This window comes from Agelaius phoeniceus, chromosome 1, assembly GCF_051311805.1.
Source record: "Agelaius phoeniceus isolate bAgePho1 chromosome 1, bAgePho1.hap1, whole genome shotgun sequence".
NCBI classification, from domain to species: Eukaryota; Metazoa; Chordata; class Aves; order Passeriformes; family Icteridae; genus Agelaius; species Agelaius phoeniceus.
Window position 1 is genome coordinate 56,137,259 of NC_135265.1, and position 27,926 is coordinate 56,165,184.

Consider the following 27,926-nt stretch of genomic DNA (forward strand, 5'->3'; position numbering starts at 1 on the left):
AAAGGGACAGCATCGAGCCCAGGATCGGCGGTGGCTGAACACTGATCCAAACTCCACCTCTTCAGATCCCCTTTGTTCACGAATGTTGTCTCCATTGGGTTAGTTTTATAGTTTTTTCCGCCTGGGGCAGAGTTTCTCCTATTCTTCTGGTCGCTTCACATATTCATGTAGTCTCTCGTTTCCCTGTGCTGGACTGGACAAAACCATTTCTGGGAAGTGATGAATAATAAATGCTGATCTCTGATATGGGAACTTGGTATTGGGATGCACGCCCTTGACAGCTCTGACTATCTTGATTGTAGATACTTATCGAGTATTCATCACTTGGGTGTCTCTGGACTGTCCTGGGAAAGGGCCCATCTCCCCCTGGAGCCACATCTTTTTGTTTTCTAATTAGATCTTTCTCTCCGCGCTGACATCTGTGGTTTTGCAATCTGTGAAGCAATCTTTTCCCCGGCTGTGGCTTGTGGTTTTATATCTTTAAGGATTTTTTGTGCAAGCACAACTTATTTCATGTATATTTTACACAAGCACGAATTATTTTAGATTTTATCCACAAAACAGGTTTTTAAACCCCCATAGCACTTTCTGCTGTCTGCCGAGGGGGTTTTTTGCCACTGTCTAACCATTGAGTCCCAGTTTTACACCGGAAATCTGGTTTTTACACTATTTTGGCTTTTATGCCATGTTTCCAGCTTCCTGCTGTATTTCTCTGGTTCCAAACACCAATCCAGGCTTTGACATCCTGTAATCCAGGTCCCACCCCACTTTCCTTTTCTAGGCTGTTTGTTAATCTGGTTTTGGTTTGTAGACCAAAATCCAGCTATAACACTGTGTGTCTCCTTTGCTCTGTGTTGCTGAGTTCCTATCACTTTGGGGTTCACCACGTGTTAAGTCACATTTGGGAGGTGAGGGGCAAGGAGACAGAGACACTCACCCTCGATGTTGGTGTGGCACAGAGAAAGTTTATTTTTCCAAGCCCTTCCTTATAAAGGGCATTTTGAACGACCTGGTCTGTATGTTGTCATTGGTCTGAACTCCATGCTCCCTCGGGATCTGGCCAGTGAAATGCTTGCAGCTTCGTAAGAGACCTGATTGGGAGAAGCCCCTGTCATTCAATCCTGGGGCTTGGTAGCAAGCTCACATATGCTATTTGGTGGCAGGCCCAGTATTGTTTAACTTGTTCATCAGTGACTTGGGGGAAGGGGCAGCAAGTTCACTGACAGCACAAAGTTGGGAGTAGTGGCTGATACCTCAGAGGGCTGTGAAGCCTTTTAAAAAGACCTCAAGAGTTTGGAGAGATGGGCAGAAAAGAAAGGTCTGAAATTCAACCACGGCAATTGCAGAGTCCTACGCCTGGAGAAACATAACCAGTGCAGGCTGGGAGCCAAACTGCTGGAAAGCATCTCTGCAGAGAAGGACCTGTGGGTCCTGGGGGACAACAAGCTGTCCATGAGCCTGCAGTGAGCCTTTGTGGCCAAGGCAACCAATGGTATCATCAAGTGCATGGGGAGAACATACAAAAATAACATAACTATGCATCTATAAAATTTCTCTTAACATACACATAATATTCATCTCTTAATTGTGAGATCCAACCATCGCATTACCCATTTATAACATCTACAAAATGGTTTTGGCATTTTTAAACAAAGATGGTGAAAGTGGTTTGTGAAGGGGGGAGGAAAACCAGCTACTTTGTCTTGCAAAACAAAGCCAGACAAAGCAAATGAATTATCTTAAAAAGCCCCCCTGCTGCCTCTCTGCATTTGCTGGATATTGCAAAATTTAACATAGAAATTTCCTTCACTGAGGAGAGCTGTTCTTGAGTTTTCTACTGAGGAACTAGTTTTCATTGAAATAAGAAGTTGAAAATTCAGATAGTATATATGAATAATGCAATTTGCTCCCATTGTCTTTTTGAGACAGATGGTGCAAAGGCTCTTTGTTGTCTGTATTTCCCTGCCATACATGCTATAGAAAAAGAGAGAAGAGAACAGCTCTCAGCATTTCCAGAAAAACCCATGACTGTATGTGTCCTTGCCTCTCACACAATGTGTCTTGTAAAGCATAACAAGGATGATTTGTATTTAGTAGTGATGTATGAGTTGTCCAGTTTTTTGGGGGGTAAAAAGTAGTTAACAAGCAGTTTTGGTTTAAAATACAAATATCTGCCAAGGAATGTGGAAATCTTCCTGGAATGCAAAAATTACCCCTCCTGTGACTTCAAAAATTTTGGAGCTTTGAGGCAAGAATATGGGAAAAGGAAGAACAGTTCATTACTCAAATATGTATATGTAACAAGACAGAACAAACAACAACAATGTAATATATGATAGGGATAATTCATGCTATTAATGTATGGTATAAAATATGTGAAATCCAAACCATGTCTTTTGACCACCCTGGCCGGGAGCAGCTGTCTTATTTAGATTCAACTAGTTCCCTGACACAAGTTAAGATAACGATTGATGCCTTAACATAAGAATAGAAGCTTCCAGAACGATGATAGCTGGTTTCCCGAGTTGTTGGGAGCCACCCAAGAGCGATTATCGCCCTGCCGATTGCATCTATCAGGATAGTCAGCAGCGCCAATAAATGATACATCTGAATACATGGCTTGTCCGAAGCTGATTGACATCGATGGCATACCTGAACTCAGCTTTTGTCCATCTCTGCACATGGAAAGAAACACCGATGCATGTGAAGAGACACAAAGGAAATTTGGTCATCTTTGCCTCGGGCAGAATAAACTGTATAAAACCTCGCCATAGGAAGCAGCGAGCATGAACAGGGGGAGACTCTGACACTCGGGAGGTCAGATCCATGTTCACCTGGCGCTGATCCCGGGCTCGACACTGTCTCTTTGGCTATGGTGGTTTTGAAGACCGAACTTCTGTCTCGCAGACAAATTAATAAATCTTTGCTAAATTTTTGATAATTTTGGCTCACTATTCGATCATTTATAACAACAGTGATTTTTAAAAAAACTAATAACAGACTTTTTCTGCCCATTAAGCTGTTTCCCCTTTGGTGTAGTTACAACCACAACAGGGGGTGATGGTGACTCAGGTGAGGCAGAGAAGTTTCAGTATCTCCGTCGTGGCTTCAGGGGCACTCTGATGCAAGAAGGGGACCTCCCTGGTGGTGATACTAGCAGCTCAGGTGAGAGAGAGGGAAAGGAAAAGGAAAATTACTCTGTCAGGCACACATGCGAGTGGTGATCAGTCTTTGGCGTTGCTAATTGGAGCTGGTACATGCTGGGAAGGAAGGCAAGGATTTATCATGATGTTGCACTACCATACAGAGAAGAGGTCTAGCGAGGGCAGCTCTGGCTTCAAGCATCTCACCACGCAGTGGCTTTGGGGAGGGGGTGGAAAGGAATGACTCCCCTAGGCACCCACAGGGGCTGTGCTTGTCTCTCTCGGTGCTGGTAGCTGGGGAAGTCTCAGTCAATGGGGCAGCCAGAACTCTTTCTCTCTTGCAAGCAATGGGCTTACAAGCAGGTGGCAGGCAGAGCTCCATGGCAATGTTTAAACCACTGTGCAGGAGAAGTCCTAGGTGAAAAAAACCCCACGTGACTGTCTCTGACTGTCTCTGCTCCGAGCTGGGAAATGACTACTCTCACCCAGCTAAAAACTCCAAATCCCTGTTGCCCTCCTCAAAACCATTTCAACAGTATATCAGGGTGCTTGGCTATTCCTTTTGTTTCTTAATCACTGTCTGTTTACCTAGAAAGCCACCCTCAGCATCTCCCTGATAACAAGCGGGAAGAAATTCACTTGAGAAAATCTAACCCACAGAAGTTCATAATGAATATTTCATGTGAAGCATCTGGGGGTTTGGCAGGGCCAGAACATGATGAGTAAAACAAGCCATGCAAGGTGTCATGCCAATCCCTGCCAATCCAAGGGATGGATTTTTTTATGCAAAACTATGTGCACATTTGATGGCCCAGCACCTGAACAAGCTCAGTGTTGGGGCTTGGCAGGGTGTTATGTTGGAGAGGAGACTGATATTCTTGGATCCACCACATGACTACTCTAAATCCACTTGAAAGCTTTAAATCCTTTGGGAAAAATTGATGGAAAGCACTAAATTAAGGCTGCATTCCCTGTTTGTTTGACAGATGAAATATGATCAGTGAGGCCACCATACAATATGTTTAATAAGATAAGTACAAGAGAAAACAATACAACTTCCAATTCTAAAAAGTTTTTTTTCTAATTGCTATGTAGGTGGTCTTTGAGGCCTTGCACAATCTGGAGCCTCGTGGGTATGTTGTCGGATGGATCATTGCCATCAGTTTGTTGGTGGGAATTCTCATCTTCCTGTTGCTGGCTGTGCTCTTATGGAAGGTAAGATAACAGATGCAGCATAAAACCAAACCTAGTCCCAGGGAAGAAAAGCATAAATTTATCCTTGTATTTAACATCAATTTTCTTTAGGAGCTGAATAATTGTCTACTCCATTACAGAAGTCCTTAGCAAAACCAATTTAATAAACAAGCTTTTGTGAGGGACATGCAAGGACTAATGACATAAAGAAGAAGTGAAAAAGTGGGGTTTTTTAGAGCCTGGTTATTAAAAGTTGAAACCTCCAATAACCATTTCAGGACAATGGAAGGTCTCTCATAGAAATCTGCTGTTCTATTACACTTAGATACTTTGCATTTCTATGTTTTTATGATGACTGAGGTTCACTGATTTGAACAGAATTTCCTGAAAATCAGGTCAACTTTGCCTGACCAGCAAAGAGTACATGTCTTGGAAAAACTAGCTGGTACTTTCCAAGAGATAGATGCCTTTGGGAGAGGACTATACAGCAATATATTTTTCAGATCCCTCAGACAAAGAGTTCCAGATCAGTAAAATGCGTTAACAGAGCAAGAAGCATCTGGACCTGTTAAAAGACAGCCTTCATACCGTCTTTGATAAAGTGCAGCTCTTTTACCCAAGCACTGTTACAGTATAAAACTGGGCTAATGCTAACACTTGACAGCAGCTGGGTGTGGTAAATATGAAGGGTAAGGAACTTCAAGTGTTTTCATTTTTCAGTTCCCTGTTACCAATCCATAAATTCAAAAGACCACAGTCAAGGTTAGGGACTTTCTTTGGGAGAAGTAAATATCAAATGCACACATGGGAACAAGTCCATCATTATTTTGATTCCCATGGCAGAAATCCAGGACCCTGACTTGCACTGTTTAGTAACATATGTGCTGCAGGCTCAACTAGCCAGCTGTGCTGGGACAGAAGGCCACAGCCCCAATGTGCTGGACATATTGCTGCTGGTTGTGAAGCTATAAAATGGATTTAGAAACCTAAAACTGGCCATGTGATTCTTATTTTAAATTATGCAGATGTGTGTATAGTTGGGTTACAGATAATATAATATAATATAATATAATATAATATAATATAATATAATATAATATAATATATAAATTTTATATGGGTTATAGATTTAAAGTACTTTTATAATTAGTTTTGAAGATTTCTAAGTACTTACTAGCCATGTTCATTTGGAAAACAATGTCTGACCACAGTCTGGAATGTCTCATAACTTCTATTTCTCTGGCATTTGGGAAATACTTCTGTTTTCTGTGTAATAGAGAAATAGTCAAAGGAAAAAAAGCCCATGCAATTAAGACAGAAGAATAATCATGAGAATGAAAAAATGTAAGATTGGAAGAGGTCCAGGGCTTATGTCTCAATGACACACAGTTTTGATAAAGGATATATTGCTGCTGATACCTATATGACTGATTTCATATTTTCATTTCCTGTCATAAAAAGACATGAAATAAACTGTTTGAAAATGTGCAAGATAAGAGAAATATCACCCTGTGAGTCTTCAGGTAAAATTTGTACAAGTTCAGTTCTTGATCTCCACTACAGTTAAATACAGTTCTTTGCTTCCTGGGTTAATCTTGATACTTCAAGCTCTTTTAAATTTTATAGGGATCATTCAGTACATGTGAAGAAACTGCCATTTTGTTACATGAAAGCTTTGAGAGAAATGCCAAGTAACAGCAGCAAATAGCTATAACTGGGGTTACATAGCTGGTTTTGCATGCATATGTGCTGAGGCAAAGGAATTTGAGGTCCCTTGCCCAGAGTCAGAGATGACAGTTGGGCTTTGCCAGATGAGCTCCAGTACTTCATCCACAGATTTGCATGATTACTAAAGGATCCAATAATTTAAGGTTTCATTTTAGAGAAAAGTGATTAAAACTCTGAACTGGTAGTATTAGCCAGTATTTTAATTTATCTTAGTTTGATACATAAATATATATAAGTAATATTTCACACTCAGTAGTTACTGTATTTATTAAAATTATGATAATATTAAAGTTGATATAAAACTGACATGGGAAAGTGTGTTGGGGACACAAACAGGAAGGGACTGCTGGGGTACATTCCTTAAACTTTTATTGCAGCTTTAGCCTCATTACATGGTTGAGACAATAGGAAGTATGCAAAAGTTCACATACAGCCAGAGTACAGCCAAAGATTTCTTTGTTACAGGACATTTGAAAAACTTTCTAGCCAATGGTGTATTGCTAAAGCTTACAAACAATTGTTCTAGCCAATTACTAAAAGAACATGTGCACCTGCTTCATACAATGCTTGCTTGTCTCCTTTCTATTAACAATACACAATAGACCATTATTAAGCTTAAAACCTTCTACTATCTTGCTAGCATATTTTCCTGCAGTCTTAAGGTGCATCTTAGCCAAGCCTAAAACTCAAGCTATTGTTTAATGTCCTTGCTTGCTATTGTAACTTTTTCTACTTTCAGGCTTTGCAGCTGAAGCTAGTTCTAATTTTCCTTGCTCTTTCTGTTTCTAAGGCCTACATTTCTAGCTTTCTGAAAATCTTCTTCCCTTTACTATTTCTCACATTTCCCCCCTTCAGTACAACCAAAAAGAAATCTTCTTAACTTTGTCATTTATGGACTACCTTGCATTACATAGCTCTACTGCACTACATATGTCTTTTTGCTTGTTTGAGTCACTTCTCTTGCTTGAGGTGTTGCTATTTTATACTACAGTCATTTTAATGTTGTAAAATATTTGGTCGAATCTGGTAGTGGTTACTATTTACTGTTCTAATAAGTCTCATCCATTCTAAGGTCTTAATTCAAAGCATTTCATCTATGTCTATGCTTACATCCACATCTCTGTATGATCTTGGGAACTTTCTGTGATCCTGTTTCTTACATCTCTCTCTTGTATCATAAAAATTCCTTTGATAGTTTTGTCTGTCATTTGTCATACACACCAAAGTATACAAGGTACTAGTTTCATCACTTAAACAGCCAACACATACAAACCTATTTTACAAAGTTCCCTTAACCAAGGTGCAAAGCTCCATCCTTTGAACAAATTGTCTAACCATGATCTACCATCTTCTTTGATTTAGGCTGTTAAAACTTTCAGCTTTTGTATGGTTTTGTGGATGGATTTAGAATGGTCAGACAAATTTATACAACACAATCTTTCAAAATCTTCACAACCATGTCTATGTGCCAGTAAAAGAAAATCAGTTGTTGCTCTATTTGGAAGGGTAGCATGTCTAACACTGATGACATGATTGCAATGGATGTGGCATTGGTTTGTTTGCTCAGCCAACATCCAACTCAATCTAACTATTTCAGTGTCACGGCAGAAGCAAGTTGAGGTAGAAGAAAACCCGCTGAAACTCTTTCCGCAGCTTTCCAGGGCCTAAAATCACTGTTACAATTTTCTTCATGTTGATGGGCAATTTTTTTTCCTCTATGTTTTTTCTTAATGACTCTATTAGCACTAGTTGCTAGCACAGTAAGTTGTCCAATACTGCTTGGAATGCCTTCAAGTCATGATGGAATGCCTTGCCAAGCTCTATCTCCACAAATGAACCAATATCCTTTTGTAATTGTTGTGGATATTGATCAACCCCAGAAAGTCCACCCGAACTATCTGACTAATTAGACTAAATACTCACGTTTCCGTAAGCAGGGTAATTGGCAGTGACATTGTATTTTGGAGGATCATTCTCTCACTGATTGCTATCTGAAAATGTAAGACATAAATCTATTGTTAAGGAACTCAGAATCTCCAATTCTTGGGGCTCAGAAAGTGCTTTGGGAAGTTCTTTGGTCCAAATGTCCCAATCAGCCACAGGATTGCTCCTGTTGGCAACCTCATCTGATTTATTATTAAGTTGCTTTTTGGTCAAGGGATCATAATATATGGGTATCAGCCAATCTTTTACCGGCACACTGACTAGACAAGTTGAAAAAGGCTTTTCTGGGTTTGAATTGGACAGACACGGTGTCTGAGCCTGCCTTGGCTAAGGTCACCCAAACATTTGTTTTCGGCTGTTCCACAGGCAAATCTGCACTGCAAGAAGCAAGCAAAGCTAGCCAGCACCCGCGTAACACTCAATTTCACTCCATATCTTTTGTGAGCTATTTTTTGGCAAAAGATTTCCCCATATATTTCAACTCACAAATTCTGCTTTCATTCCTTCCCAAAGTTGCCTGGGGACTAATCAACTGTGTTAAAAATGAGGTAATTTCACCTTTAAAAATCCAATGAGGGGATTCACTTTCTCTTATTCTGTAACATAACACAATGGAAACCACACTTTCACCAAAAGAGCTCTGTGAAACCAACAATTCACACACTTACCATTGACATAAAATCAAGGTTTGCAGGTTCCACAGATATGCCAGGCATGACCCGTAGTGTCTCTTTTTGGCTCACATCTGCATACTTGTTTCTCTGCTCTTGGACTCGTCAGCCCTTTCTCATGTGCGATATGGTTTGATATTCTTTGCCAGAACCCACTTAGGTCCTGTACCTGTAGAGACACAAGCATACCTATTACCCCAAGTTATTAGTTGGAATTCAATTTGTCCTGTCTCAGGACTCCTAATTAAAACAAGGGGATTTTCTTTCAGTTTCACCTGTGTGATTTGAAAAATGCCTAAAAATTTGTGGATCAGGTTCTGCAAAAGAGCTGTTCAAAAAGTTAAAAACATATAAAACTTTGCTTAATTTCATCTGTGGCGTTGCATCTACTGCCTCCTTCTGTTGATCTAGAATGCGTTTTATTGTGTGATGTGTCTTTTCAATAATTATTTGACCCGTGGGGGAGTGAGGAATACTAAAGGTGTGACAAACACCTTAATCTATTAAAAATGTGACCCCTTTTTGGGATATATATGCAGGACAGTAGTCTGTTTTTACTTCTTGGGGCACACTTAGTGAAGCAAATGCTTGTGAAAAATGTTGACAGGCATGATTACTTGTTTCTCTTGTGTGGACAGAAGCGAAGACTGCATCTGATGTTTTGCACCATGTGTCATCCATCCTGACATATGGGCATTTTTAAATTTCTTAAAGGAAGGGTACTTAGTGATGCCTTTTTGCCATAACTGTAGGCTTTGTAAACCTAGTCGGTTGACAGTTCCTGTAGAAACAGGGGGTGGCACAAGCTGACAATCAGGGTAAGTACTAATGATAGCTTTAGCTTGACTTTGGAAATGTGAAACGTCTGCACAAGTTCTTGTGCATTTTGGGGAAAAAAGGCATGACTTAGCTTTGCTTGTTTAAAAATATTTGATAAAGTGTTTGAAACAGCCATTGTCAGTTTATCTGCTCTTACATTTCTTCCTGCTATAAATCTTGGAAGCGAAGAATGAGCTCTAATGTGAGAAACAAAATATCGGTGGATTCTGTAAAATTGTAAAATTCTATAAAGACACGAAAGACAACGATATAGGGTATCATTACTAACATCCTTTAAAACTGGTCCTTCTATTCTTTTAACTACATTAGTAAGATCAGCAGAATTTGTAATCAAATTAAAAGGTTGTAGAAAGAGCTGAAAAGCCTTAACTTCTGCAGCTAGTTCAGCAATCTGAGGAGACCCTTCTACTGTTTGAATGTCTGATTCTCATGTTTTAGTTGTTTGATTTAGCTATACTATCACTGATTTATGTATCTTCTTTGACTCATCAGTGAAGAGAGTTATAGTACTTAAAGGTTCTTCACTTAGCATGGGTTTTTCTCTAAAACTGAATTTTGCTTGCAACAATTTCTGGGCTAGAAAAAATACCTGAAAAATTTAACAATGCATTTTGCAAATCATCTGAGTTTTGCAATGTAATACCAATTGTACTATACTGCTGTAACTTTTTCTACTTTCAGACTTTGCAGCTTCAGCTAGTTCTAAGTTTCTCTGCTCTTTCTGTTTCTAAGGCCTAAATTTCCAGCTTTCTGAAATCTTCTTATGTTTACTATTTCCCACAGTAAAGTTGCAGTCCTACGGAGGAATCTTAATTGTCTGATTGTAAATATTTTTTAGACAAAATTCACCAAGTAGATCCTACAGTCATTCCTAAATTTTGTGTGTGAAGAAGTAAAAAAAAAAAAAATCCCAACTTTATGTTAGAATTTAGTTTTTAAATGTGGAATGAAAGAACAGATTTTAATTAAATAGCAATTTGGATATCTTAGAACTGCCAGTAAGAGTGAGAATTTAGCCAAGTTTAAGGACTAGATTATAAAATAAATTATACTTTTATTAAGAAGTTAATTAGAGCTAAACTGTGGTGCTGGAAGGCAGCTGTTTACACAAAAAAGAGCAGGAGCTGGAGCAAACTCATTGTAACAGAACTGAACACTGGCAGCAGTACAGAGTGTGCCGGTAGTGCCCATGTCTCAGCCCTAGGTGGAAAGTACGCTCTTGCTGTGTGCACAACTACACCTCAAAAGAGGACAAACCCTCAAACATGCTGATGTTTTGCAAATGGAGTAGACAGTTCCTTAGAGGTACAGAAGAATACTAGAATACATGTAAATATTTCACATTACACACTGCTAGAATTAATAGCATTAGCAGGAGTGAGATCTCAAGGACATTCCAGCACAAAATTCTGTTTTTAAACAGAATAAGTTTACTGTGCATCATACTAAGATGAGGATAGTAATTATTTCATTATTTGTAGATCTAAAATTGCACAGTTTAGGGGGTTCTTGTCAATGGAAGTGATGTTAAATGTTTGGTTATTTCACTTCAAATAAAAGCTTATTTATTTATATGCAAGATCACAGCCATGTTTATACACATATAAAAAGCTTTTTAGCATGAACTTGATCAGTTTTTGAGTTGCTTTATTTCTATATTTATTTTCATATTTCATGTAGATGTTGGGCTTTCTCTGGTTTAAAGTGCCTACAGATTCAGAGAGGGTGAGCAGCTTTTCCCTGACTTCCACAAGATGCCATGCATAAGGCAGACTGGCAAGGATTGCCCCATTTTTGCCTATTTTGTTGGACAGCCCAACTTGTGGCTTTTTCTGTCTTGTTCATCTACTGGATAACTTTGTGCAGGCATCTGTGGGGACATGCTCTCATACTTGCCAGATTCTCTGCAGCATAGCTCTCTCTCCCCACTCATGCCTCACCTGTGGTTGTCTATTTGCAGGAAGGAGCAGGAGGAGCTCTCATACTGTTGCCCACAGCAATATATTTTGCTTTTTTATGTGGAGATTGGCCCATACCTCTTTGGTGGCCTGCTGATACTTGTGGAAAGTGGAGCAGGGCAGGAAGTTGCTTTCCTTCAGGCCAGTTACGCACATGCTAAATAGGCCTGTGGTTTCACAAGCACTGGCAACAATTCAGGAGGGAAAGGCAGTGATGGCTAGTTTATTTTGGCAAGTGCTGTCCCAAACATGCTTCCCTCAGGTGTCAGGATTGAAGCAATGTGTCAGGACAAAGTCTCCTTTGGGTAAAATGTATTTATGCACATCTAGACCAGGTATACACCATGCAAAGGCACAAATGAAGTGTGATATAACACAATAAATATTCTATTAATGACATTAGTGCTTTACAGTGTTTTGGATTGAAATTCCTATATTTGAACTGGCTTGAGTTGTGAAGTGAATTATGTCATCCATATCATTTTAGATTAAGTGCACTGAAAACACAAAATGTTATCAAAGAGGGAATGTGTAAGTGAGCACTAGGCTAGACGTTTGGGCAGCTGAGTGATCCATGGAGCCAGCTGTGGAAGTGATATTCAAAACAAAGATTTTATATTCATTTATATTCACTGCAGCAACATTATTTTGTTTCTCTGTGGTATGTTTAACACAGGAAATAGACATTTATCAAAACTTATTTATTTGACATTAAGCATGTCTCTGAGCTGAGCCTGTCCCGATGGTATCCAAGCTCTGACTTGTCTAAAATGAGGTTTCTAGCATTGCTTTCTGGATTCCTGGGTCAAAAAATTGATCTCTGGATGTCTCATGTAATAAGAACCTCTACTTTGTGGATTTTTGAGAAGATTGTGGAGAGAAGGACAAGGAGACTAACACCCACATATGGGGGGGGTTTTGCCTAGCCAGAGGATTCTTGCTCTTCAGTGTGTGCTACACAGTACATTTTTGCCTTTTGTCTTAAAATGAGAATTTGAAGACTTGTTTTTAGATTTTAGGAGAAATAACTTGGGACTGTGTGTCTTTGAAAGAACACTTGTATTCCCCTACACAGAGTAGTTGCCATTGTCTCACATATTGTTTCAGCATTCAGAAGATATTTGAAGCTAACCAAGACTAAAGCTAACTTTAAATTCATCTATATAGTAAAATCAAAAAAGTTTTCCCCTTTTTGGAAGGAGAGCCTTTCTCTTACTTAGGGCTTCAAACATTAAGTCTTTTTAAATGGTCCAAAACATAAAGCCCATCATATTCCAGTGAAAGAAAAAAATAAATACTTCTAAATGCTGCACCTAATCTTTCCCAGTGATTGCTCTGTATTATGTTACAAGCCCCAAAACATTTTCTCTCCCTTTCATTTACAGCTCAGGTAGCAGTATCTAACTAGTGTTTCCTGAGCAGTCATCACACCAACCCCCTTTCCTAGTAGTCAGGTTTTGGAGTAGCAGCTCTGCAATGAAATAAAACTGATTAAAAAAAAAAAAACACAAAAAACCCCCAACACTACAGTTTCCACCCCGAGGTGCATAGGGAAATACCATTATGGCACAAAACCTCTTTGGATTTCAGTGTAGGGGAGCAGTGCGACCGTTATACATACATACACAAACACACACACACACTCACACAGAGATATATACATAATCATAAAATCAAGGTAAATAAGACCTCCAAAAACATTGAGTCTAACCTTTGACCAATCACCACCTTGTCAACTAGACCAATGGCAGTAAGTGCTACGTCAAATCATTTCTTGAACACCACCAGAGATAGTAACTCTACTGCTTCCCTGGGCAGCCTATTCCAATGCTTAACCACCATTTCAGTGAAGAAATTCTTCCTCATGTCCAACCGGAATCTCCCCTGGCACAGCTTGAGGCCATTTCCTCTTGTCCTGTCACTAGCTGCCAGAGAGATGTAGTTGACTCCCTCCTTGCTATAGCCTACTTTCAGGTAGTAGTAGAGATCAGTAAGGTCTCCCCTGACCCTTCTTTTTTCCAGGCTGAAAAACCTACCTCTATCTGCTACTCATTATGTTATTTATTCCATAGACCCTTCAGTTTCATTGTCCCTGCTCATGACTTTTGCTAGCATCTCAATGTCTTTCTTGAAGTGAATGGCTAAAAACTGAACACAGTACTTGAGGCTCAGCCTCACCAATGCTGAGTACAGGGGAACAATCATTGCCCTGGTCCCGCTGACCACACTATTGCTGATACAGGCCAGGATGTCATTTGCCTTCTTGGCCACCTGGGCACACTGCTGGCTGACGTTCAGATGGCTGTTGACCAGAACTCCCAGGTCCTTTTCCGCCAGGCAGCTTTCCAGTCACTCTGTCCCCATACTGTAATGATACATGGGGTTATTGTGACCAAAGTATACATTAATATATATGTGTACATATACACATATATATGCATACACTTATATATGTGTGTAGATATATTCCTATCTTTATTTTTCTCTCTCTCCCCCCACTCTATTTATATATAATCTTTCCAGTAAGAGTACATTTCAATTGAAGAAATGTCCCCCAGCTGGACTATATGACTTTGAAGCTATATGACTTTGAAGCTATATGACTTTGAATGTTGTTTTAAGAGGTGGGGACAGAGAAACCTATTGAAACCGAGTGGCATTTCATATCTGTGGTGAAAGTTGTGTTTATTCTGAATTCACATGCTCCTTCCTTTCTGCACATATAATTCCAAGAATAAACCGTTATGTACTATGGTAAAGCCAAAAATGAAGAATCATAATCGTTCAGATAAACAAGGCAGTCAGATCAACTTGCTGTGAAAGCACTTACTAGGCACTACTGGTGGGAATGATGTATTTCACAGCTGTGCTTGTTTGAAAGCAAATCAGCAGAGGAATTAACTCCACACAAATATTCTGTGAGAGATTCCAAATCAGAATACAATTTAATAGGAAAATTACAATAAAGGCAGAAAATTACAATAAAGTACAGAAACACTGTCTTTAACCGACAGAGTCAGAATACGACCTGATACCCTGTTGGTCAGGGTGGTGGTAGCAGTCCAATTAAATGGTGTCTGCAGTACCACTGGAGTGATGAATGTTGTCTTGTTGAAACGGTGATCCTGTAGAAAAGGTCTGGTCCTTCTCTGGAGGTCCAGTGGTGGTTATTGAGAAGTCCTGTCCTCTTGGAATCCAGTGGTGGTCCTTTTGTGGTATTCCAAGCCTCAGATTATATCCAGAAATGCTTGGTTCCTCCCCCAGGCCGGGTTATCTCACAATGGATTGATGTAATTCTGTGAGTCATGCTGAGAGACCTTGATGGCCCATGAGCAGAGATGGTCCCCCAGGGTGGCTCCTGCTTCCCCTGAGGGAGTTATCAGGGCTAAGTCACGGAGAAGATACAGAACATTGCTCCACCCATTTTAACAGCTTATATCAATGGGAGTAGAATACTTTTGGTATATTTGGCATACATCTTACATTGTAACCCAAGAGAACAGATCACAAAGATCTTCTCTGTAGAGATGTAGAGGGATGCACCAGTTGCCTTGGAATTTAAGAAGTCTATATTTCTTCTAATTTCTTTCTTGTTTTTTTCATCTTCGTAATCTCTCCTTTATTTAAATACATGTCAACACTATCTTTTCAAACTTACTAAGGTCCTGCTCACCTTTTTCCTTGAATTTTTGAGGTTGTCTCATTCACAAAAATATGATCTCTGTTTTTAGCAACCTAATAGCCCATACCTGTCCTGTCTGTCCATAAAAACTGCAAAAAGTGACTTTGTTTGGGTTCTTTGAAATTCCTCTTTCTGTAGTCCTTGAAGCATTGCATTCTCTATGGTTTTGTGATAAACTTTTTAAGTTTATTGCTTTTGTTACACATTTATCTAGTCTCTTTAAGTAAGTTGTTACTTGCTATCTCACATGTAGGCTTCTCAGGGTACTACTTTTTTGATACAGACTTTAAGTTCAGTAGACCTAGAATAAGTTTTTCAATATTATCCTGTTACAAATATTAAAAATGCAATCAGGTGATAATTAACTTCTGTGATTCAACACCAAACCTGTATTACCCCCAAACATGGATAGATCTTAATTTTGTATGGTGTCTAGGAAGCCTTCAGGAGGAAATGGGACAATGGAAGTAGTTGGCTGTCTGTACAAAAAATGAAGTTTTCACCAGGCAGAAGCTGAGTGGATCATTTGAAGTCTCCTTATTTTCTTAAAGAACAATCAAAACTTGTTTTATTTTTTCCTTTTCCTGAACCAAAGCAAACACCACAAAATTTTTGTAGACTCTTGGTTTGTGGAGACCAAAAAAGTTCGTATTCTTGCAACAGTGCCTCAAACTTCGGGTTTTCTACAACCAATTACTCCACTAAAAGCTGTGCTTTTTGAATTCTGACTGGATGTTGCAGAAAGATTGAGTTTGGTCATCTTTTTTTGTTCTTGCACAAGTAAATGGTTAATGCTGCTGTTGTAGCCAAAACACTGCATTCACCACTGAGTTTGCTGGCTGTCATTTAATACTTGTTCTCTACCCTCAAAAGAAAGATTGGCAACATTTCAGTGGTGGCATGTATCCAGTATTTGTCAAATGCCTTTGTTATCTTTCTTGATAAAATGAGCTATGCAAATGTGCATAGTGTTGTGACTGAGTGTTCTCTGTGGTCTCAGTGTCCTCCAAATGAGAGCTGTGCATGCCAGAGTACTTTGAGAACATCACAGCCATTGTAGCTGTGTTGCTCTTATCCTGGAACCCGGCAGACAAATGTAATCCACTGGCAAGAGAGAGGTAGAGTTGTAGTTCAGAATGTGTTTCAGAAAAGACGAAAGATAGCCATCATTTTCAGGAGTCTAAACCAGAAAAACAATGAACGTGTACGCTGAAAAATTGCAAATAAGTGCCTAAAGTTCCAAGATTTCCTACCACCAGAACACAATATGTATATTTATTGGAATTCATTAGCATCTCTCAGACCCAAATGCCAATAATAGAGCAAATGTGATTTGCCTAGTCTGAATTCTGTCTTTGGTGTTACAATGGGCAATGCTGTATTATAACTTACACCAGACAGAGCCATTTCCTTCTGGTTTGGCTAATCCATGAAGGTGACTTATTCTGATAATTGTGAACATGGTACAACTTTTATTCAAATCTTTTTCACTGATCAAATACATCAAAGTATGATTGTAAAGCTACTTTTTATTGATTACAGTTTAGTCTCTAGTTTTCAAACAAAGCAAAAAATATGTCAATAATGTTTCTTTCTTTTCTTTGGAGAGGAAATGGAAAATATGGATTGAGATATGTCTTAAATTAATTGTGTTTACAGCAATGATATCTTTAGTTACTGTCCTATTCCCTGTTGAGATTTTAGAAGACAATTTTGTCTGGACGTATCTGTAGTAGACATTGTGTTCTTTCTCAGTTTTGAGAGCGATAATCAGAGATGAACATTTGTTGACGGCTGTGTTCATTCTATCTTTAAAATAAACTATACAGTAAAAAGTTTCAATAAGTAAAAATTTTTAAACTATATGGAAATATTTGTATGTTTAAATGTTGGCCAATTTTTAAAATTATACTTATAAGTATATTGGTAGCATCTGTCTCGCAAGATACTGTACAATAGTTACTATGCTGCAAGATGCGAGACGTTTGTATTTTCATTAAACTCAGGTTACCCTAACTCAGCACTGAAAGATATTTATGAGTCCAGTCACTGGAATTCTCTTAATTTTTGAAGTACTGTAAATACTAAGTCTTTAACAAAAGATACTATGTATGCACAAATGAAAGCCTAGATGAATAAGTCTTGTCTGAAGCAACCTGGATGGTACCTACATGGTAAAGATATTCCAAGGGTAAATAACAGACCTAACATTTCTATTCACCACATTACTGAGTAGCTCCATTGAAGCCAACTGAACAGCTCCTGGGAGAAAAGTTGCACAAGAATTGCTTAGGGGAAAAATTATTGATGAATGGGGTGACACTCTGGCATCAGTGACAATGGCAAGGCATGTTGTATTAAAAGAAACCAATGTATTAAATTAGATTGTCTGTACTGGTGTCCCTCTCTGTGTGCAGTTAACTGTTTTGCATACCTAAACACATCTTTTGCATGCATGCTGCTAGTCTGAATTATGCATCTACTTTGAGGTACTGTCCTGGATTGACTATATTGACTCAATCATCTTGTTCTCTTTATGCTGAATAATAAGTTTTGCACCTTTAAGACTTGTTCCAGAGAGTGTAGGGGGGAGAGAAGAAGCGTGCAGTTTGTTTTCAGACACTGCACTCACTCCTCCACATTCCTGCTCCTGACTGTGCTGTCTGTGGATGGACAGACAGTGGGACAGAGCTCTCCTTTGCTTTTAGTTAGTTTAGCTATCTGAGGCAAAGAAGTTCCCTGGACTGTGATTTTTTTTTCTTTTCCTTTGGATCTCTTTAAACCTGCTCTGGACTGAACGCCAGAAGAGCACCGGCAGCTTGCATCTGTGGCCCACCGGGCCGGGCCTGGGCCACAGCATTTCCAGCACTGGGAGGAATTGATAAGAGACTGAGTGAGCTGAGCTGCAACCCGGGGAGGGGACTTTCCAAGTTTTCATCTCTTTTGGAGCAGCAAGGGGTTTTAGTGATTAATATTATATAGGTTTTATTGTTTGATAAACAGGTTTTTTCCACTTTTCTCCAAGGAGGTATTTTCTCCTGGACCGGTTGGGGGGTGGGGTCATTTGGATCTGCTTTCCTAGAGGAGCCCCTTTGGGGGTTCTCTCCCAAATTTGTCTTGAACTAGGACAGGTACCTAGCCTTAGTGACTGTTTTTTGATATTTGGTCTTTCAGATAGATATAGGGCATTTTGTTAAAATAGTAGTTTATTTAATGATCCCTTTGTGGTATTCACATGCCCTCTGAACAGAGAGAAGCTGTGAGAAAAGCAGAGAAAAGAATGATTAAAACAATTCTTATCTTATTTGCTGCTCCTGTGTTTGTGCTCATGTGGAATGTGGTCTGGAGATTGTTTACCCAAGGTGATTGCTTGATTGGATTCTGGTGGAATTGTTTATGTTAATTAACCTATCAGGTCCAAGCTGTGGGGACTGTCAGTTGGCAGATAGTCATGAGTTTTTAGTTAGTAGTAAATATTCTTTAGTATTCTTTGGAGTATAGATATAGTATAGTATAGTATAGTATAGTATAGTATAGTATAGTATAGTTTTAATAAAGCAAATGTTCGGCATTCTGAAGCCTTGGAGTCAGATGCCAATCATTCCCAGACATTGGGGTGGCCTGATATTGCTATATCCCTTTAGATAAGTTTATTACTTGTGAATGCTCTTATCAAAAGAAGAGTTTTATCTTATTATTTCAACATTACAAAGTAACTGCCTAATAAAATGTGTGTTTAAAAACTATGCTTGTTTTAGTAACACAGTATGTGAAATAAATAAATAAATTTACTTTTAATGTCTGTGAAGAACTACAGATATTCTCTCAACATACCAGCAGTAACATCTCAAGAAATCTCATCCAGATTAGATGAAAGTAGGTTAAAAGTTAAGAGCTATTTTGCGTACGTTACTAATGCTTTGTGCTATAGCAATGTCTATCAATGTCTATCACACTGGGATCGGATACAGATAGTAGGTGTAAAATTCTTCCACAGTAGCTAAACAAAGCATTTGCAGAGGACAACTTATCTTTGAGCAAGCAGCTGAACTTACCTTTGCCTCAGTTTCCTGGCTGTTTAAGTATATATGTCATTGTGTACATGTACAAAGTGTGTATTATATGTGTGTGCAGCCACTTGTGGAATGGTGATGTTTGAATCATATTATTTTCTTGTACTTGTTTCATTGAGCAAATGAGAACCGACATTATAAGAAAGTTGAGGGATTTGCCTCTCAAAAAATCAATGAAAGACTGAATAATTGAAGCCAGACCTCCTGCATGCTCATAAGCTTACTTTAGTTACACTATCATCCTTCCTCTGAAATGCACATTTTCTCCTTTAACTATAGACAAGACACATTGCTCCTCTCTGAACATGCCTCTTCCTCACATGGTGACACAGGATTGACAGCTTGACAATTCTTGGTGGAAAAGCTGATACAAATATCTGTTTGTGACTTCTTTGTACTGTGGCAAGCATTCTTTAATTGGGAGAAAGAACAATCTGCATCCTCTTGAAACTGATGGCTTGCCAGAATCATCCAGGGCTATGCAAACCCAAGTGCAAAGTGTTTTTACTTGCCTTCTTGATGACAGTAAAATGAAATGCATTTAGAGATGCATTATGAGATGTATAATAACCAGTGATCAATCTCTACATGGTTAAATACTCCATGTTTCTAATCTCAGCAGCACTGCTTTGCAGATGTTGGGAGTGTTCCTCTGCCGACTGGTGGCATCTTAATGGGGTGTAGTTCCTGGCCCTGCTTTCACTCATGATTAGCTGCATACTTTTCTAGCTGTGGTACTATTTATGTGAAGGGAGAACTACCCAAGTAGCACACACCAAAAAAAGATGAGAAGTGTAAGTTGATTGTGAATGCCTTGGGACATCCACATAGATTAGCAATGTGGCAGTAAAAGATTAATTATGTAAATACAGACTGTTCATCAGGTATGACTGGACACTGTTTATATTAGATAAAGAAATTGTGTATGAAAGGAAAGACAGCTTGTGACTAAGGCACTAAACCTAAAGTATGTTGTCAAAGCCTTGTTCCCTGGGAGATTTCTTCAGTGGTTCTAATGTTTTATTTCTTACCCCTTTGTTAGTACTTACTTTTCTCTCTTTTCTTTTTACGTGTTGGCTTTTCTTTTTACTTGTTGGCATGTTGTGGTCGGTAACCTTGTCAATAGAGTAATATTGTTAAAAATCAGTACTTCTTGTGTGCAGTTTAAGACACAGAGTATGCACTAGAGAAACTTAATTAAAAACTAAGAAGTGCAAAACCTTCTGATACAGTTTTGAATTCTGTTTGAGTATCGTTGTTCACAAACCTCTATTCCTAACTCAGTTATAGTCTTGAAGCACTACTGTAATTAAGACACAATGTCGTTTTTACAGCAGTATGTGACTGTTATAATTTTTTTCTTATTTCCTAACTTCTTATATTAATGGGAAAAATCTTTTTAAAATGCAAAACATAACCATTCTTCTACAATCCACGTTTCAAGCTATTTCTCTTTTTATTTGATTGGGAGAATAAACCTTGTTGGGCATGATAAAAACACTTTAGAAATTTACCTAACAGCGAATAAAATAAAAGCAGATATTGCTTGCCCTCTGATCAGCTTTGTTTTTTCCCAACTACAAATTAAATTTTATTTTGTAATCTCAACACTCTTCAAACATATTTATAATTCACATCCTAGAGAGATAGCCACAGTCCCATGCTCCAGGTTGTGTTGGGTAAGTGCTTATACTTTTGAAGTTTAGGAAAATATAAGATCTAGTAATTCAGCCTTTGGATATGCAGAAAGTAGCATCAGAAAAAAATCCCAACAAGATAATTCATTATTGTGGTACTAATTCAACAGTTTGAAATTATTTTTTATTGAAGTTTTTCATTTTTGTGGATGCTTGAAGAATGCTATTCTATGTGAGTGTTGTTAGATATGATTTACTTGGGATTGAAGGGATTTTACATCTGGCATGGCAGTTAAAGGAAGTTGTGTATGCTAAAGACTAAGTACCTGTGTTTGAATAGAGGACTTGGCTTCACATGGCAAGAAATAACTTCACAATAATAGGTGTAATTTCCCATCTCAGACTAACAGTTTTTGTATTACTTTATTATTCAGTATTGCCAGAAACATGCTTTCTTCTCAACATATACTGTAAGGTTGTGCTACAAAAGGGTACATGGGCTGGAATAACTAAATTAAAGATGTGTGTAAAAACCTATGGATGGTTTCAGGTTTTGAAGTGACAAAAAATAACCAGTCCTTTCTGGTGGTGCTTCAAGTATTAGAGCTGCTATAAGTAGGTGGTTTAGATTCAAAACCTGAAACCATCCATGGGTTTTACATACATCCTTTAATTAAGTTATTCTAGCCCATCTATCCTTTTCTCATTTTCTGCGTTGTCTTTAGTGGATGATGCCTCGATGCCTCCCCTTCCCTTATAACCCTTCAGCTTTCCACAGCTTTTCATAGTGTCCTAGGGTGACATTATGATGCTTGTATCCCCAATCAGGTATTCTGTTTATGCTGGATATTATATTCTGTGCCTTCAAAACTGGCTCTGACACTGAAGGCGTGGAGAAGAAGAAGCACAGAGTTTTGTTATCAGCTGCACTCTCCCCCACAGTCTGCTGGAACACAGAACTCCACTGTTGTTTTCTGGGCAGGGATGGGGCAGAACAGAGCACTCCTTTTGCTTTTTAGTTAGTTTAGCTAGCTGAGGCAGTCCGAGTTTTCCCTGGACTGTTTTTCTTTCCCTTTTCTTGGAATTGTTCAAACCTGCTCCAGACTGGGACCCGGGAAAACACCAAGAGCTTGCACTTTGTGGCCTTCTGGGGCCTACTCTGGGCAGCAGCCTTTCCCAGTGCTGGAGGGATTGATAACAGAGCGAGCACCCACAGGAGAGACTTTCTGAATTTGTAATCTCTTCAGAGCGGTGAATGAGTTTTGTCATCTGGTATTGTTCATTTTTTGTGCTGGGGAGTGCTTTACCTGTTAAATAAACAGGTTTTCTTCCACTTCTCTCCAAATAAATTCTTCCTGAACTGGTTGGGGGAAGGGGCTGTGTGAGCCAGCTTTCTGGGGGGGGCCCTTTGGAGGTTTTCTCCCAGATTTGCCCTAAACCAGGACACACAGTCTCTCTTTGCCTCCTGTAAAACACTCTCCTGTTGCTCTTCTTCTCATGAGTGCCTTCCCCAGGCAGAGGTTCACTGATCAGAGCTTTCCTTGGATGGGGACTCCCTGATGGGGTCACAGTTCTGCAGCTGGGTATTTCCTTGCTCTACACATATAACTATATGTGTACATATACATGTGTGTCTATATATATATGGAAAGCAAAATTTGGGAGAAATTAACTATATTAGAGACTCATTGCCTGTGAAACAAATGTTATCAACCACTGGTCCACTGTAAACACCCATTCTACAAATGAGATCACAGCAATACTCCTCTTAAAGATGAGGATCTCTCCCTTCCTTGCTTGAAATTCAGGACTGAGTCCCAGCAGTGCTTTCCTCAATGGGTTTTTTCAGTTCTCTTAATGGCTTTGCCATGGAAAAGGGACCTGGTGTCACCTCATCCTCAGTGATAAAAGAGCCTGTATATATTCAACCTGTGTTGTATCAACTCTCCTGCTTTGGTCCAGTTGTCTGCCTCCTTATTACCCATCATTCTATGTTAAGTTCACTTGTTCTCTCCAGCTTACCAAAGGTACTTACCAGCCTTCCCCATATGGTGAATACTGCTATCCTTCTTGAATGAAATGAGTTAATTGTAAGGAGATGGATATGTGGTCTTTTGTGAGACAATAACTATATGTTGTGATTTCTTCATGGCAATTACAAAAAAAACCTCTTTCTGGTGGTGGTCTGATGAGGGATTTTATTACATTAAATGTAAATATATGTCACTAAAGAACAGTGTCACATAACAAAGAACGTTGTTGTCTCTGAAGGATGGGAGATGTATTTAATCCCTCACCACTATTTCTGCAAACATTAAAAAAATATATCCTTAAGGTCCAGTTTCTCTTTTTGCTTGCACTGAAGTCCTCTACATAATTTTACAGTATCCACATCATTTACAGCAAATAAACATAATTCTTCATAGTGGAATCATTTTTAGATATAGGGTTTCATGCTTCATTAATATTTATTACAATTTTTAGCTCACTTTTTATCCCTACCAGAAAGTTATATGACAGCATTCTTTATCCAAAAAAAAGTAGTAAAATACCAAAACCCTCCTTGCCAACTTTTAAAAACAATTCCTGAAGCAGATGTTCAGACATTTATATTTTATATAAAAAACCAGACATTTTTATATAAAATATCAGTGGGAAATAGTTGGGGTTTGTTTGTTTGGCTCTCAAGGAAATTAAAAAGCCTTTCTATAATTTTCATTATAACTTCCAGAGGAAGTTTTACTGTACCAAGGATATGGTTGCATGAAAGATGCAAACCTTAAGGATTTAAAATCTGTTTTTAGAACTAGAAATTGTACTTCTCTTGGCAGTTTTCTTTTCTAATGCATAGAACATGTAGGTTCTGTTGCAAAAACTGATAATACCAAAAAAAGCCACCCACATTTTCATAACATCTGCTCCCTAGGCATGTGTAAGTAGTAGCAGCAGTGAATAAATAAGTACCCATGATTAATCCAGCTGGAGCAGAACAGGAAAGTAGTAGGCTCTTACAATTTTTTTTTTTTGTTATCAATATAACAATTCAGTTCCATTTTAGACTGAAAATATAGAGAAACTTCTGCTATTCACTTGCAGTCTCCACTGAGCTGAATTCTGTTGGCATCACTAGTGAACTTTCACTGTGATTTTATGATGGTGCAATCTTGAGGATGTCTTCTGAAAATAAATTCTTTGCACAGTATAGCTTGTGGGTTGCAAGTACAAAAATTACTAGTAATGATATTTTTCTGCTGAAAAAAAGAATTTTATCTCACTTCTAGAGTAAGTTTGAGGAGTTGGGAATTAGAGAAACTCCTCTCCAATTCTCTGTTTCTGAATTCTTTCATACAGTGTTCTGAAAGAGGCTAGGAAGTGAGAAAATTCAACAGAGTCACTTCTGTGAGTTGATTTTTCAGAATAGAAACACCATTATCCATGCATTCGCATGTACATTGCAACAGATAAAGCTTTGCTTATGGTACGTGGGAAAGCTACTATGTTCACAGTCTGTGCAATAGAGTGACTGAAGAAATTACTTTTAAGGTGTAATTCCAGTTATTCAGGGGGCCATCCAGGTCATGGAACCTTTGTAACATTGAGATCATGAGCATTTATATGTATGTCTACCTACTGTACATTTATGAAGTAGTTGCAGGTGTTATGGTTTAGGAATGGTATTCTCTAATTTAATTCTCTAATTCTCTAATTTAATGCTCCCACTAAAACCTTGAGCCTTTTGCTCCTCCCTGCCACTACCTTCGTCCTTATGGTGAGCTGGAGAGGAGTGGAAGCACCAAAGGTAAAGATCACTGAGATAATTTACTGGAAACAGAAATGAGGTAAGAAAACAAACAGCAACAATACTAATAACAATAGTGTATAAAAGAAAGAGTAATTCACATGTAAAAGGCTCACTGGGCCCAACCTGGCCCAGCCGCAGCCATGCTACCCCAACCATTCCCTCCAGCTCAGAACCAACAATCCTTCTCCCCCACCTACTCAACTGGAAGGAAATCCTTCTCTCCTGAAGAAACTGTCTTCCCTCTCCACCCCCACCAATGACGTGAGGTGGTATAGAATAATCTCCATATTCTAGCCATGCCTGCTCTGGCTACTACAAAAATTAACCCTGTGCTGGCTAGAACTAGAATATTATCCACCCCTTATTCTATATCATGAATGTCATTCCCAGATCCTACACCTTCCAACTCTATACATAAATGTGTGTGTATATAAATATATATATATACATATATATATATATATATATATATACACACACGCACATATATATATATGGGGGGGGTATGTATGTATATACAGCACTGGTATAGTTTCTATAGTCAATGGCCATCCTTCCAAGATGTCTGCTGAGTTCATTTAGTCCATGACACTGGATTCTCTCTGTTCTAGGTTGTCTTCCAGGGCAGGAGGGCTGGTGTGCTGTTGGGTGGGTGCCAGCTGCATCAGGAATTCACAACTGGTGTATCTGAGCAGTCCATATCCATGGTGGTCATGGCATACAGTAGCAGTGCTATTCAGCAACTGATATTATACAATTCAACATTACAGACTCCTCTTACCCAAAAATCAAATCCCCTTGAAGTACGCATTGTGTTTCTCTGTCCCTGCATTACCCACCATGTGCACCCAGGTCCTTGAGCAAAAACAATCCCACAGATGGCTCTGCCTTTGCCTTGGAGGGCAGGACTAACCCAAAGTGTCTTCCCTAACACATATTCCTCGTATGCACCATGGGGACTTTATCCCCTTCTCTGGTATGTAGAGGCTTTCATGGAGCAGGGTGAACTCAGTTAGTAGAGCCTCTGATGTTAACTAAATAGTAGTAGCCTCTGCTAGATGTAGATCCAAATGTTTGAAGGTTCCACTACCCCTTGCTTTGAATGTGGTTTTCGAACAGTCCTTTGTATCATTTAATTTTCCCAGAGGCTGGTACATGAGAGAGAATATGATACACCCACTCCTTACCATGCTCTCTGGCCCAGGTGTCTGTGAGGTGATTTTTTAAGTGAGTTCCATTGTCTGACTTAATTCTTTCTGGGGTTTCATGTCACCACAGGATTTGCTGGCCCAAGATGGTGGTCTTGTCAGTGGTCTGAGGCACAGGGTAGGTCTCCAGCCATCCAGTGATTGCTTCCCCTATTTTAAGAATGTAGCGCTTGCCTTGGTTTGCTGGAGTGTGATGCAATCAATTTTTCAGACCTCCCCACATTCCTATTTCAACCATTGTCCCCTGTGGCGGTGTTCGCAGGGGTCCCAGGATGAGGGAAGAGATGAGAATTTTGACTCCATGTTTCAGAAGGCTTATTATTTTATGATATATATTATATTAAAATGATATATTATAACTATACTAAAAGAATAGAAGAAAGGATTTCATCAGAAGGCTAGCAAGGAATAGAATGGAATGATAACAAAAGCCCATGACTCTCAGAGGGTCCAAGCCAGCTGACTGTGATTGGCCATTAATTAGAAACAACCAACACGGACCAATCAAAGATTCACCTGTTGCATTCCACAGCAGCAGATAATTATTGGTGGTTTTTTTCCTCTGAGGCTTCTCAGCTTCTCAGGAGAAAAATCCTGGCAAAGGGATTTTTCTGAAAATATCGTGATGACAGTCCCCCATACCACAGGGGCTTTTCTTGCTTGGCCTGTGGCATGTTTCACAGTTGTGGATAACCTGGGAGACTGTGTTCATGGTTAAGTCCATCCATTTATCATAAGCCCATCTGTATATTGAATCTCTTTACTGGTGGCCTGAGTTGTCATGATCCCACTAAGCCAGAAGAAAATCACCCTTATGTTGCCAGTCCAGATCCACATAAAACACTTTTAATCTTGGCAGCTTAATCTACCTGTCTGTTGTTGTGGTGTTCTTCAGTAGCCTGACTCTTGCGTATGACAAGACATACGTGTATGTCTACATGACATACAGTCAACTTCTCTATTTGGGTAGTGATGTCTTGCTAGAATTCAGCAGCCCAGGTGAGTTTATCTCTGTGCTGGCAATTGATCTTTTTTCATCAGCGTAGCCACTCCCACTCATGCTTCCTTTCATGAGTCAGTGTACAGGTAGAGCGCTGGCCATTTATTTCATTCACTCATACCTCTAAACCCAGCTGGACAGCTTTCAGCACTGCAATCTGACTTGATCCAGTTTGTCCCTCAATAACTCCTGTGACTTGCCATGTAGGATTCCATCCACATACCCACTGGAAGCTGATTATATTAATCTTTCCATTTTACTCCTAAAAACTGAATTTCCTGGGCAGGTGCTGTGATTTTGCTTTATGACAGAACTTTCCATTAGGAGGACTTGGATTATCTTCTCCCCTTTCTCAAAAACTTCCTCTGCTGTGTTGCCATACACAATGATGTCATCAAAGTATTGCAACTATTCTGGAGCCTCACCCTTTTCCAATTCAGTCTGGATGAATGCATGGCAATTTGTGGGAATCTGGACTCCAGTTCATACTGAAGGTCCAGCATGGCCTTCATAGCAGCACTCAGTGGTGGATGAGGCCCACAGAGTCAGGTTGGTGTGGTGCTGTTGATGATGCATTGTTGTGGCAGTGATCGGTATGTTGTTCTTCCACCCTCAGCAGTCCCACAGCAGAAGGGTCCTTTGAGAGATCAGGCAAGGTATTCAGTTGTCTAATTTCCTCTGTCTCCACAGCACCTATCCCAAAAGCCCAACAATGCACTTTTGAGTCCTTGGAATAGCCTCTCCTGAGGTAATCTATGCCAAGGGTGCGTGGGGTCTCTGGGCGAATTGGAATGTGTCCGGTTTGGCTGTCTGTCTCTGCCCGGACATGGGTAGAGTGGTTCTTGGGCAGCCCGTGCTTCAAAGGACGAGTCTGGACTCTTCAGTTTTTCGATCTTCAGATTGTTTATTATTTCTTATCTACAGAATTTTCTTTCTGCCCAACAGAGGTCTGACCTGGTCTGACCTGCAAGGCAGACAAGGGCACTCTGACCACCCACGGGGTGGTCGTGTCTTTTTATACTAAAATCTACGTACATCATATTTAC

General features: G+C 39.3%; 1 protein-coding gene across 2 annotated transcripts in view; it reads left to right on the plus strand.

Moving 5' to 3' along the window:
* The window catches only part of ITGA9 (integrin subunit alpha 9), a 238,781-nt gene that overhangs the window by 203,390 nt on the left and 7,465 nt on the right, over window positions 1-27,926 (plus strand). The window contains exon 27 of one of the 2 annotated variants that reach the window (XM_054637200.2): window positions 4,239-4,358. The exons of the other annotated variant lie outside the window; for it this stretch is intronic. Within the exon in view, the coding sequence (XP_054493175.2) occupies window positions 4,239-4,358 (120 nt within the window). The remainder of the gene's footprint in view (window positions 1-4,238; window positions 4,359-27,926) is intronic. 2 annotated transcript variants of the gene reach the window in all.